Here is a 14,244-nt window from a genome sequence, read left to right as displayed (position 1 = left end):
GGCCCATATTATGACCTCTCACTTGGTGGGGTATCCAATAAAATAAAAATCATATGTATGCTTGTGCTTTCTCTTGGTTCAAGCACATCACTAAGGATGAAACAACATAAGATGTCCACCCCAATACTGAAAGAGAAAACAAATAAACAAACTCGGACTTGGGGTTCAGTTACCAATGTGCATAATCTGATGTCCTCCATTTCTCTTGCTTATAAAACATTTCTATTTCTTTGCAGCAATTTGGTAAAATCTTAGATGTTGAAATTATTTTTAATGAGCGAGGCTCAAAGGTAAGCAATTTAATTTACTTTAGGATTGTTTAGCTTATTTTTAAACGTTTGCTATGGATAATGGGAAACAACTGCACTGTTTTAATTAGCACATTGTGAAAATACACTTCAGTGGGAATTCCTTTAGAGACCTCCTCCAGTTTCCAAAATGGGGGGAAGTGCATTGGGTTCAGTTTAAATGTATAAGGGGGTAATTTAAAATTGCTGTTTTATACCTATCTATTTATCTATCTATATATATATATATCAAGTTTCCAGAGGAAAATTACCCATGCTTAAAAAATAATGTTGTTGCTACATTTTTGTTTTTCAGTGATAATTATGTTCTTTATATTAAAAAGTGAGTTGATAGTCTCATGCGCAGGTAAATATGTGATTATTCTGTATTAATAAAGTGCAGTTATTTTCCTGGGTTGTAGGGGAGAAAATTTCATATACACCAACCTTTTGAATATAATCGGGTTCATTAATATGTTTGCCACTCCCCATTTTGCAATTTGCCGTTGCTTTGAATTCGTTTTTGGTTTTCGGTTTTTTCTGCAGGAGACCAATTTCTAAGTCAATTTTTCCAGACCTAAGCATGTTAGTAAAAATCAGGGATTATGTGGAAAGGCTCCAGCACCTTCAGCGTGGAAATATGTTTAAGAAGAAAAGGCCCAGTTCTCTCAAAGCATACCGTCTATCAGAGGTCATCAAAATGCAGTTCCCCAAGAAGCAGCACCTAGGAACGTACCAGAAATGCAAATTTTCAAGGTCCAAGCCAGACCTACTGAATCAGACACTCAGAATGGGAGCCCAGCGATCTGTGTTTTAACAAACCTTCCAGGCCTATCGTTAGAGTTATAAACACTGTGTTTGCCTGTTTTAGACAAACGCCAACGCTTCATCTAAATGCAAAATGCCCCTTTGCCCACTGGTGTTTTGTGGTGGCGAACGTGTCCTTATCCTACCTACGTGCACAGAAAACTCCAGGGCTCCATCAGAATCTCCCTTAAGGAAGGCAGTGCGTTAGGCTTAGCAGCAGATACTGAGTGGTAAGCATCCTGTTGGAGGACTGTGAGATTGACCTCAGCAGCCAGAAAGTGACCACTTTCAATAACTCTGCCCAATTTCCAGGGTACCAGTCGCCAGGCTGGCAGGAATTCTAAGCTCCCTTGTATCCTCAGACTGTGCAAGTGGGTATTGGGACAGATTGCTTATCAGATACAGAGAGATACTGGATTTAGCCCCATAACTTTCCTCAGGTAGGCTATTTGGGACAAGTCCGTATCCAAGAGGGTTTATGAGAAGAACCGGTTTTCTCTAAGGGAGCAAGTGCTACCCCTCCTGGGCATAGCAACCACCTCCTTCCCGGGAAGCACACAAACCCATGCATTATTCCTTGGGTAGTTTGCACCCTTTCCATCCTAAATAGGATGATACAGCTTGATGTGAGGGAAGAAAATTCTAGTACTTTCCTTTCCGTGGCCAAAATGATGTCGTGATATGCTGCATGAGATTTAAAAAAAAAAAAAAAAAATTATTATACTCTCTGGTTCTGCCAGTGCAGGGGTCTTCTCCCCAAATTTCAAATACTTTAGTTATTTTTATATCAGCAGTGTGACCTCTAGGCTGGGGGAAATATAAGTTCATTTTCTTTCTGCTCCTTAGTTAAAAATCATTATAGAAGCTGATTCTATACCTTGCAAGGCAAAGTGCATTAAGAAATAACATGCCCGGGGTGCCTGGCTGGCTCAGTTGGTAGAGTGATCTTGATCTTGGGGTTGTGAGTTCGAGCCCCACGTTGGGTGTAGAGATGACTTAAAAATAAAATCTTAAAAAAGAAAAGAAAAGAAAAATGTGCCTAGCCTAACTAATCATTTTCACTGAGGCCTGATGCATTCTTGGCAAAATCCTAGATGACCCGGAATGTTGACCAACTCTCTTGTAATCCTGAGTTTGTGGCACTAATGCCTTTAAAGGTTGTTGTGTTTTTTTTGTTTTGTTTTGTTTTTTGTTTTTTGTTTTAATTTATATTTATTTTATATTTTGTTTTGTAACTTTTGCCAGTTAGAAAAAGCTGTTTAATTCCTTTCGAGAGCTGTTTTGGGACATTAGAAGAATATCATTTGCTATTTTGAAAGTACAATGGAGGAACTATTTTTAATCCCTCTTCCGTCATTGCCATGATTAGCCTGTCTCTAGGGCTTTAGCGGTGAAGACCGTTTAAGTTTGCCGCATCCAGTGACTGACTTTGTGAACCTGCTTTTTACTTTTGATTAGGAGACTTCAAGAATAGCCTGGGTGGGTAGGCTCCCTGGGAAAGAGGCGTTCTGGCAGGTGCTGGGGGCTGACTGTTGCGGTGTGAAGTGGAGTGTCCTCGAGACAGTCCTTTGGGGGAACTGCTAAATGGGGACAGCCACTCACCCAGGGATATTTTTCAGACTTGACATTATCCTCTGCAGGAAAGGGCCTTATTTAAAGGGACATTTCCATTTAAATGGTTAAGAAACCTGAACCACTGTTACGACCTCGCGTGCATCATTTGGCACCGGAGAAGCAGCCAGGAAGCATGTGGGCCCTCAGAGCCAGAGCTCACTGTCTGGTCATTATCTTTGGAGCTGGTCCCTGAGGCAGGTCAGTCAGTCCTCACAGAGCATGGCTGTGTGTTCTGGGTGTTTGGTGTGTGAGTGTGTGTGTGTGTGTGTGTGCGCGTGCGCGTGCATGTGCGTGTTTGCACATACCCTATTAAGATACAGGTAGTATCTATGTTATCCTGAGAACATATACCATAAATAGCTCCTGGGCACATGGATAGCAAGTATACAGGGAAGCCACATTTTAAAAAGACACAACCGACTTCAAAAATGAGAATTTAGTAGCATTTAGGGGTAAGAGATCCTATCATTCATTTTTCCTTTTAGGAGATTTAAAAACATGTTGTTGAACTCTGAAATGATGTATGTGGGGGATACAACCAGAGAGAGCTACTTCTTAATATACCCGGGAAATAGACAGTCTGTCTAACCTTTGATTCAGTAGATGATTTGTGAGGACTAGTTCCCTCCTTGGGACAAGAAGATGGGTGAATCCATGGTCAGTGAGACGGAAGCGGTCCTCATAGACTTTCCTGAGTGGTGGGGGAGACGAACCACTAAGACCAGCCACGGTCAGGGTGCGGGCTGTGCTCTATGGCAAGGGAGCGAGCAGGCAGGCCAAGACTGTTAGGGGTGGGAAGGCTTCTGTGAAGAAAGGGCATTGACCCTGGGAGTGAACACTCTCCACCCCTCTGCTGAGGTGAGCTCCGGAAGCAGTGCATCTCCTGCAACAAAGAGCACCTGGGCCATGCTCTGTGCATCCTGTGTGTTCTAAAACGTTCAGGGTTCCACATCCAGCATTGTACCCAGCTCCTGAGCTCTCAGGCCAAGTCCAGAATGTGCTCCTTCCGTTCCCCTTCTTAAGGCTGACATAAAAATACTCAGAAAGTTTTTAAGAACTCCAAGTTGTGCCTTGGAATTGTGCCTTGTGCCAGGTAATGGGTGTCACGCTTCAGATGAGAATTCCGGTGATCTTCTGGCCCGAGGCCATATTCCTTCTTGCCTTATGGAAGGGGAGGGGGTGACTGTCCAATGGAAGAGGTAGGATAGTCCCTTTGATATTTGGGGCCTATGTCTGGAGCAAGCACTTCTGCATTCAACTTTCTAGAATCTCAACCAGTCATCTCAGCAGCTGGAAATAAGAAATATTGAAGACCTCAAAAACAAAAAAACAAATAAAACAGAGAGAAAGAGAGAGAAGTGTAGCAGAACATGAGAGTAAGAATAAGAAGAATCCATATATGTTATCTGACTTCAAAACAGGGAAGAATTTGGGGCTGTAGTGAACTACTTGCTTTGTGGTTTATGAACTTCACATGGGATTTCAGAACCTATTTCTGTCTCCACTTTCATGTCTCCCTGATGCCCACAGTGCAGATTTTAGGCCAGTGTGATTTGCTCTGGGATCAGAAAAGAGTCACAATGATCTGATTCTTTGGGATGACGTTGGGTGGGGGAGTTAAATGTCCCCTTTCATGGGGCTGTGGTGCTAATTAATGACTGGTGCCTGTGGATGGCAATGATGTCATCAAGCCTTCCATCTTTAAGACTCGAACTGTGGACTTTCTTTGCTTTCCTTGTCAGAGAATTGCCCCTGATGCAGCCAGCAGCCTTATTTCCTTTATTTGTTGGTTGTATGAGATTCTGCGTGTGCTAGAGAGTTTGATTTTGAGGAGACTGTGGCTATACGCCCAAGATCCAAATCACCATGTCAGACAGATGGTCACCTCCGAAACTCACTCCACTGAATAGGGTGCCCATTGGACATTGGCAATGAAATAGTCTACCTCATACAATGAACTGGAACTTGCCTTTGATGGTGCTTGGTAATAAGAGAGGCCATGGAAATGCAGCTGCTGGGGCACACTGTAGCCTTCTCAGCAGACAGATGTCTGGGCTCCACTCTGAGATTCTGATTGGGTAGACACATGGCAGCGTTCAGGAATCCTAATGTTCATATGCTAGGGCCCCCACTTCCTTTCACTGGGCAACCAAGTTTGGGACCCTCTGACCAAGAGTCAGCGCCATTCGTGGAGCAAACCCCTCAAATTCTGTCTTCAGTCCATTAAAGAGCTGTTCCTGCACAACTCACCGGTTCGGCTACTTGGACACCTCACATGGGCATACCACAAGCGATGTCCGAGACAAAGTTCTTCTGTTATGGAGCATAAAGTCTTATACTAGTCGAATCATCCAGACCCATCCTCATCTCAGATCCTCACAGTGGGTCCTATTATCAAAGACTTCTCAGTCCAGTCCTCCAAAGTAAAGCTGCTTATTTTTTTCTCTATAGAATTCTGTATCATAATCATTTAATTTAGCTTGGATCCATCCCCGGATGGGATCTCCTATAGATGAGCTCACGTTGACTTTGGAAAGTTCTCTCTTCAGGCAGACCTTGGGCCAGCACCTCTCTGAATACCCCACGCTTTGGAAATCCCTTCAGCAATGTAGCGAGAGGTTGGGTTAGCACTAGTAGCTTGACTACTTGTTGTTTGTAATTACTCTTTCTTTTATCAGTGAGATTGAATGTCAGACTGTCCCAACTAAGCTAGAAACCAACATGCCCCTTTACTGAAGTTTACCCTGTTGCAAATAGGCATCCCGACACATTGCATTGTTTCGCCAGAACAAGCTGGGCAAATTTATACTGGAATGGTTTCAAAAGGTTGGTGTATATTTCTGAACAAGATGTACAAATATTTTTAGGGGTTTTAAAAATAATGTGTCATATTCTCTGTACTCTTCTTAGGAACAGTGTCAGTGAAGGAAAAAAGGTGGTTTTTGACAATGTGACGTTTAGTGGGGTTGTTTTTTGAGGCTGAAATATTAAAACAAAATATGCCAGTGGCGAAGGAAAGGGTTTATTATCTATCAGTAAGAGAGGTAGCGCCCAGAGTGTTACTGCGAATAAGTCTCTTAACTGAGCTCCTTTATTTTCTGTTGACTTGACAAGTGGCTATCAAGATAATGTCTTAGAATGTTACACGGTATATGCATACGTTTCCCTTTTCAGTTAATGAAGTTAGCCTGGAAAGTTGACTAGTTCAGAAGCGTGTATGTTTTTGAGGGGCGGGGGAAGTATTGATATAAAAAAGGGCAACTTGAGCTCTTTGCATTATTAACCAATTGATGTTTATTTCAATTCATTTCATGTGATTATTTTGTTTATTAGATCAAAGAGGTTAAGATTTATTATGAAAAAGGTCTTTCCTTTTTTTTTTTTTAGGCTTCTAATTTTTATTTTTGAGAAGTTAAGGCTGTAAAATTGACAAATCTGAATAACCCTAAAATTGCATGAAGAAGAGATGTTCTTAAGACCACACGGCATGACTCTGTAGGCAATGTTAGAAGATTTTGGCATTCATTGTTGAATTCCGTGCACACGTTTTATTTTATTTTATTCTTAATTTGCATGTCAAGAAAGTGGTTCCCTTTTTTTTTTTCCTCGTTATTTCATTTTCTTCTCTGTGAAGACACTGTAAATTTATTTTGATCTCATTTTCTTTCCGTTAGACTTATTTTCTTCTGTAGTGACATTTAGAAAGGTATTTTTGGTATCATTCTTTGAATTCTTCAGGGGTTACAGCTAACTGGTGACAGAAAAAAAAAAAAATCTTGTTCACATTTGTCGCTTACTTATTGCACATCTTTGTATTCTTATAATTTCTCTAATTTGCATGTTACAGAACTGAAGCCAGGACAAGAAATAGAAATTAAAGCGAGAGAACGTTACACAGTGGTCGTTGACTGGAATAATAATGTGCATGTTGTTTTCCCCTTCTCCCTCCTGCATGCAGGGATTTGGTTTCGTAACTTTCGAAAATAGTGCCGATGCGGACAGGGCGAGGGAGAAATTACACGGCACCGTGGTAGAGGGCCGTAAAATCGAGGTGCATGTTCAAAATATTTTCCTTTACATCTTCTTTATAAATGTCTGCTTCACGCTCATTCGTTGTTCCAGATGCATCACCGTGTCTTGTATGTGACCCTACTCCCTTCTCATTGTTTATATATATATATATATATATATATTTATATTTATATATAAAAAGGAAAACTGGCCTTACTTTTTTTTTTTAATTTCACTTTATTATGTTCTTCTTATTACTGACGAAAGGTGAATGGCAAAAGTGAGACAAAAGAAAGGTTACTCTGAACATTTTTTTTCCTTAATTTTCTGTGTTTTAATGAGCAACGGGTGCAGTAGGTTCCAAACAGTGGAGACAGTATGCAAAACAAAACCAAAAAACAGAGCAGTTTCTTTTCTTTTTTTTTCTTTTTCTTTTTCTTTTTTTCCTTTTCTTTTTCTTTCCACTGCAGGGTTGACGAGGGATCCACAGTGGTGTCCAAATTGACTCAAATGGCGAAAGCAGTAGCATTCGGAAGAAAAACTGTTTATTGTTTTTAAAAAAAAAAAAAAATGAGAGGTCTTTGTCACTGAATCTTTCATTTTTTTTTTTTTTGTTGTTGTTTGTTTTGTTTTCGTTTAAGAAGCCAGTTTGAACCTTTGCCTTCTTTCAGTAATAAAGTAAATAACCGAACAGGATTTCCTGTTAAATATCTGGCCTCTCTTTACTGAAAAAGAAAAATAATAAAAATAAATGCTCAAATTTGGATACTCAGAATCTACTCTTTCTACCACTGGATCTCCCTCAACATGGCCACAGGGTTATATTTGTTAAAACTTTAAAAAAAAAAAAAAATACCAGTTAAAAATGCTTTAGTCTTTGGAGTAAGATGTTGCATATTTTGCCTTTCGTTTTCCCCCCCCTCGACGATAACGCTTAGGCCCCTCACCAAACTCTCAGTAACCATGGTAACTGTATACAAACCCATGCTGGCGATGGTGGTGAATGGTAAGTGGTGAAGTCCATCTGCCGCTTCACGTATCTAGTGCTGGTTATCTCTATACATATATATACCACGTGGTATTTTTTTGACTTGTCGTATTAAGTTTTCTTGATGCTCTATTTTTTTGGGTACCGGTACGCCTGTAATTGAGTGTACGTTCTAAGCGAGCCTGGGAGGCACTGACTGGATTGAGACATGACAGTGCACATCTTACTCAGATCGTTAACTCCATATTGTGTTAAACAATGCACCCTCTCTTTTATCCTTTTGTTAGCTGTGACTTTAAAGCTTGAATGATCTTGTTAATTCTTGCGATGTCGAAGGCTCTTGTTTCAAGTGTTGAATGCTAGATGTTGCTCTCCCGATGGTCCTTCCCTCCCAACGTGTTGCACACAGCTAAATCTTGTTTGTCCCTTTTTTTTTTTTGACATTTATGTTCCCTTGTACCTTGTCTCTCCCCTCTTCTACTCCACTGCATGTTCCTTCATATGAATTTTATTTTGTGTTTAAAAATATTTATTGTTTCTGTGTTACCATGGAGTACACGCATGCTTTTAAGTCTTCAATTATGCAGTTCCTTTTAATTTGCTTTTACTGTCTCCTTATTAAACTTTTAAATGATATGACATTGCTTTATTGAAATGATTTGTAAGTTAAAATGGTTATGAAGTAAATGTAATTATAAAAATGTATGATTTTGTTATGCACCTACTGCCTTTTATAAATTAAAATGCATTTTAGTTTTTTTTTTTTTTTAATAAGTAATCACAGTCATAATGCATGCAACTAATTGAACTGTGGGCTGGCCCTGGAATTTGTGCTCATTTGAGTTTTCTGTGTACATAGGTAAATAATGCCACAGCACGTGTAATGACAAATAAAAAGACTGTCAACCCTTATACAAATGGTAAGTACTTGACAAGAACTCATCCCTAGCTCTGTATCTCTTAAGTATCATTTAACCAGGAAGTATGTTTCCATAAACTCTGTTAGCCTCGGTGTGGCTGCCGTGTCCTTGCTGCTGACCTGCTACAGTGAACCATGTGAATCAGTACAATATTTTTCAGTGACTACTGAAAATAGTCTGTTGGTGAGCCCTGAATATGTCAAATCACCATGTTGTACACCTGAAACTAATGTAATACTGTAGGCCAACTAAACTTAAATAATAATTTTTATAAAAAGATAATTTTCACAACAGGGGCAAATATAGTTTTCAGGTCAAGCATGCCTGCCCTTTCCTCCAATCTCTCCAGACTAACTCCCATTTGGGGTGAAATACAGTCATTCAAGGATGACTTGGGTCAATTACTTTGCTGTTATTTTAGTAAGTTGAGGGAGAATGGAAGTTTTGTTTCCTTTTTTTCCACCACCACAACATCTTTGCTGATCCCTCGTCGTTTCTGGAAGAGGGGCTTCAGAGTTTGGTTCTGGCCTTAGGTCTTCTCTGGAGCTGTGAGAGTTTCAAAGTGGCTTGGAGGGTGTCTCCTGAGGACCACCATTGGGTGGGTGCAGTCTTTGCTTTTCTTCCGGTTCCCCAATGCTGTTTTGAGCCGGGTGAGGATGTTGTCACGTATTGCAGACCCCTTCAGGACAACGCATCTCTGTCCTTCCTAACCAAGAAGCCCTCTCAAAACCCCTCATGATCAGAATTCACATTCATAACAAGAGTTGAGAGTGTTCTACCATTTTGATTCTTTAATCTTTCCCAGAACGCATCTCTCATAAGATACTTAAGGTGTGGGGGCCAGCAATACTTAATGGTACCAAAAAGCTGGGAAGAATTTAATGCAGTAAATCAAAGTATACACACTAAATGGGATACTATACCCATTAAAATGAGCCAGGTGAGAACTCTACAGAGCCCCTAATGAATGAAAAAGTTTTAAATGGAAAAGTATAGCATGATTTCAACCAAATTATGGAAGGCATTGCCTCAAAATGCTAATGGTTGAGTTGAACTAGAAGACTGGAAGACATTTTTCCTCTGTTTTGTAGGTTTGCAAAAATGATTTAATTTAATTGCTGTCATAGAGGAAAATGTATGAAACTTTCCATTTTTAATATTTTAGTTACATGTGAAACATGGAAATAGAGATTCATTCCAAAAAATAATAACAATAATAAACATTAATGAAAAGGTTAAATATATTTTGAATAATGCCACTGCCAGCTCAGTGCCCTAGCTCCCCAGAGGACACCCCGTTATAGATTATTATCTGTTTTTTGACTTTGCATTTTTATGCATATATATGTAATAAGTATATATTTGTAATATACATGGTGTCATGTACACACTTTTTCTATAAATGTTATTGTGTGCACGTCATTTTTCATTGGCTTTTAGATACCAATAGGGAGTTCCTTTAATTTTAATGCATAGAGACCAAACTCATTCTTTTTAGCAATTACATAACATTCTCTGAAATGGATATATGGTTTTATTCTTTTATTTTTAAGATTTTATTTATTTATTTGAGAGAGAGTGTGAGCAAGAGAGTGTTCACAAGCAGGGGAGGTGACAGGCAGAGGGAGAAGCAGACTCCCTGCTGAGCAAGGAGCCCAGTATGGGATCTGATCTGAGAACCCTGGGATCATGGCCCCAGCTAAAGGTAGAGGCTTAACCGACTGAGCCTCGCAGGCATCCTGATTAATGGGTTTAGTTCTACCTTCTTTCCGTACTGATTGACATTTGAATTTTGTGTTGTTGTTATTATAAACAGTAGTATTAGCATTTAGTAGTTTTGGTTTTCTTTTTCTTTTCCCTTGTGCATTGACTACCAATTTGGCTAAGTCAGTCTGTTCTTATTTTTAAAAGGGGCACCATTAAACAGAGATATACCCTCAATATAACAGGGCTCCAGCTGGAAAGATCAGAAGAATTGTTTATTCTGCTGACCCATTTTTCCAGCTCCAACCACCCAAGACATGGCCTTAAATGGTATAGAAAGTCTCCACAAGGGGTGCCTGGGTGGCTCAGTGGGTTAAAGCCTCTGCCTTCCGCTCAGGTCGTGGTGATCCCAGGGTCCTGGGATCGAGGCCCACCTTGGGCTCTCTGCTCTGCAGGGAGCCTGCTTCCTCCCCCCTCTCTCTCTCTGCCTGCCTCTCTGCCTACTTGTGATTTCTCTCTCTCTGTCAAATAAATAAAATCTTAAAAAAAAAAAAAAAAAGAAAGAAAGTTTCCACAGCAGACTGAATGCCCAGTGCTGAAATGAAACAAATTTCTGATGTATGCATCATGAGGCCTTTCTACTTAGGTAAAAATGATAGCTCTGCAACTTGCCAGAGTTAATACATGATGACATCAACCCCACCACTGGGCATTTCCTGTAATGACGAAGTGGGAACCCTGTGCATGTGCACACGTGTGCAAGGGAGTTCTAGCGTGTGTGTGCGTAGGTGCTCAGGTGTGTTGATGTGAGAAAACGAAGCAGGGAAGGCAAATATTGTTCCCTAAGCCATACGGATGCATGTTTATTTTAAAGGAAGTTATTGATCCATGTCCTAGGGTTGAACACTAGCCCAGTGGAATTTAGGGACACAGTTCAAAGCCCATCCATTAATAGCCAGCATTCCCAGAACAATGACCATGTGGCATCATGTTAAGCATTTTAAATGTTCCAGACCCACATGAAGTTCTACAAAGAGGACCTACTTATCCCTGTTTTAAAGAGGCAAAACCTGAGGCTGGAAGAGATGAAGTCCTTAGTGAAGTCTTTCCTTTTTGTTCTGGAGTAACAAACCTTGTGGTCATGCCTGTGTGAATACAAGAACGTCACTTCCCCTCCATCATCTTACAGACCTGCACACGAAAGGCAATGGACCACAATACCAAAAGGATTCCTATATGTTCAGCCCCAAATGCCTGTTTTTGAGGCATCAGCATCCCACATCGCATTCCAGGTAGCCCTGCATCCTGAGTTTCCGAGAATAAGTCATTGGGTTTCTCATCCCAGTACCTGAAAGAGAACACTTGAGCTTATCCTGTCATGTGGACTGAGTATGAGACAGTCACAGCTGAACCGACTTAAGAAACAAATACAAATCCCAATGACATAAAGCAGCTAGATTCTATAGGAGAGATTGTGGAGACTCTTGGTAGTCAAAGAACAGCAGTTCTCAAAGCTTTCCAATCCATCATTTCTGAGGGTTATCACTGCGAGGAACCCTTCCCATCAATTGCAATACAACAGAAGATAATGGGGCCCTCTCTGATCCTTAACAAGGGTGACTATGTTAAAAGGGATATTGTCACCACAAAAAGAATAAAAAGGAAGGAAGGGAAAGGAGGAAGGAGGGAAGAAAGAAAGAGGCACCTGTGTGGCTCAGTCACTGGACGCCTGCCTTCGGCTCAGGTCGTGATCCCAGGGTCCTGGGATCGAGGCCTGCATTGGGCTCCCTCCTCAGTGGGGAGTCTGCTTCTCCCTCTCCCACTCCCCCTGCTTGTGTTCCCTCTCTTGCTGTGTCTCTCTCTGTCAAATAAATAAATAAAATGTTAGGAAGGAAGGAAGGAAGGGAAAGAAAGTTACTATGTGAGATGATGAATACGTAAGTTAGTTTGATTGTGCTGATATCTTGCAGTGTATATGTAATCTCAAGTCAACAAGTTGTACACTTTAAATATGTACAAATCTTAGTTGTCAATTATACCTCAGTAAAGCTGGGAGTGGGGAAGAGAAGATAAATCAGGTCCCATGAAGTCGGGTCAAAATGAGAAAAGTTACAGTCACCAACGTACACTTCAGCAAATATAACTTCCTAGAGCCATCACATTTTGAGGTCATCTTCACATGGTGAAATATCACTGTCAGCGCCAGCGTCACATTCATGCGTCCCTTCAGTCACATGCCAGGCAAGAGCTTAACCAGCCACACAGCTTCCGGTGAAGCCAGAAGACCAGATCCTAAACATCTAAACCCAGCGGGCTCTGTTATACCAACATCAAGGCGTTACATTTCCTAAGACATTTGAGCTTGGATATGAGAGAAGACTGTAGAATGACATCCAGGGTTCTGCAAACACTATTGATCAGAGAGCTTCCCAAAGAGGGAGTTGGGCTACTTCTGTCTTGCTGATTCCTCCCCAGGACAGCAGCCCTCAGACCAGAGCTGGGGTTCATTGTACTCTCTGCAGATCAGATGTTTGCAGTGCAAAACAAGTTGCGAACCAGATTCTTTGGGATTCCCTGGATACTGGATGTGGATTTTTTTTTTTTCTCAAACAGCTTAGGAAGGATAAAAATTGGACAAAAAACAACAACAACAACAAAAAACCCCCAAGACTATAGAGAGAGAAGTAGACCTTATATCAGCTCTGCCTTTCACTGGCTTCTGAACTACAGGCAAGTTGTGGAAACCCTCCACACACCAGTGTTCTTAAGTGGAAACTGAGCTACAGTGGGACCTACTTTCTGGGCTATTTGTGTTTATTACGGATTTAAGTGCTCAACCTAGGACCAGGTCTACGAAATGCCCTAAAAATTTAATTACACAGTAATCTCAATAATAAGTAGTCATCTTGTTTCATTTTTGCTAGAGATCGTAAATTGAATTTCCTGATAGACATACTAATTTCAGGATCAAATATTCAGATGCCAGCAGAGGCTAGGCAAGTAAAATAGATAAGCTAACAGAGAGGGTTTGAAAAACTCACGTTCTTTTTGAACTATCTTCCATTTCCATACAAGGAAAAGCAAATTATTTCTCTATTAGAAGGAAAAGCAGGACAGGATAATAATCAAAGATTGCTGGCATTCGGCCTCTAAGCCAAATAGGGAGCATGGGTGTCTGCGGCTAACTGGGGGCTAAGTGGTGTGATCCCTGGTCACTTCCAGCAAATTGGTCTGTGTGGGATTCATACTCTAAAGTGGGCTATTTCTACGGAACTTTCAAGAAAACCAGAAATCCTGTATTGTAATGAAATCTGAATGTTGGCCATGAATATATGTTGCAAAAGAAAAAAAAAATAGTGGGCGAACCAAACGCAGTGTGCAACTAACTTTTCATTTTGGGCGTTGCCTGGCATCTTCAGTAGATGTCTTTAGAAAGCATTGGTATGCAGTTCCAGAAACCCCTGTGGTGCATTTAAGGGCACTTTCTTGAATATGTTTCTTTGCTATCCAACCCAACAAAGCCCTAGAGAAGACATGTGCAGATTTTTTGTGTGCACATTCAGACTTGACTTTTAAAATCTAATACAGCCATAGTTAACTCTGGCGAGCTTAGGCAGCGTTTTTCTACAGCAAGCTGGCAGATGACCTTTGAGAAGCTAAATTTGAGGAGGGGAGTGCTGATTTGGATGCAGCCCCTTGACACCCAGCCCTAGAGGGGGGTCTCTCTACAGAGCTCCTATGTCTGGTCTCTGCTCCATTGCCTTGTTGTATGGGCGTCCCTGAGAGGCTGGGAGCAGTGGGCTTTCTCAGCTGTTCTCTTTTGTTGTAAGCCTCATTGTTCGGTTTAATGTCCTTGATCAAAATCTCTGAATTTGCAAGGCTTGAGGATGTACACAGACTGCCTGAGAACTTA

General features: G+C 40.8%; 1 protein-coding gene across 30 annotated transcripts in view; it reads left to right on the top strand.

Moving 5' to 3' along the window:
* LOC131819383 (RNA binding protein fox-1 homolog 1) overlaps positions 1-14,244 on the top strand; it is a 549,338-nt gene that overhangs the window by 430,689 nt on the left and 104,405 nt on the right. For 23 of the 30 annotated variants that reach the window (XM_059154436.1, XM_059154419.1, XM_059154420.1 and 20 more), the window contains exons 4-6: positions 237-290; positions 6,667-6,759; positions 8,567-8,627. In XM_059154436.1, coding sequence (XP_059010419.1) covers positions 237-290; positions 6,667-6,759; positions 8,567-8,627 — 208 coding nt within the window. The remainder of the gene's footprint in view (positions 1-236; positions 291-6,666; positions 6,760-8,566; positions 8,628-14,244) is intronic. The other 7 variants (XM_059154443.1, XM_059154437.1, XM_059154438.1 and 4 more) reach the window with 1 other exon arrangement.

The sequence above is a fragment of the Mustela lutreola genome, chromosome 17 (genome assembly GCF_030435805.1).
Source record: "Mustela lutreola isolate mMusLut2 chromosome 17, mMusLut2.pri, whole genome shotgun sequence".
NCBI lineage: Eukaryota > Metazoa > Chordata > Mammalia > Carnivora > Mustelidae > Mustela > Mustela lutreola.
Note: the sequence above shows the minus strand (reverse complement) of the source record. Positions and strands in the feature narration are given on the sequence as shown.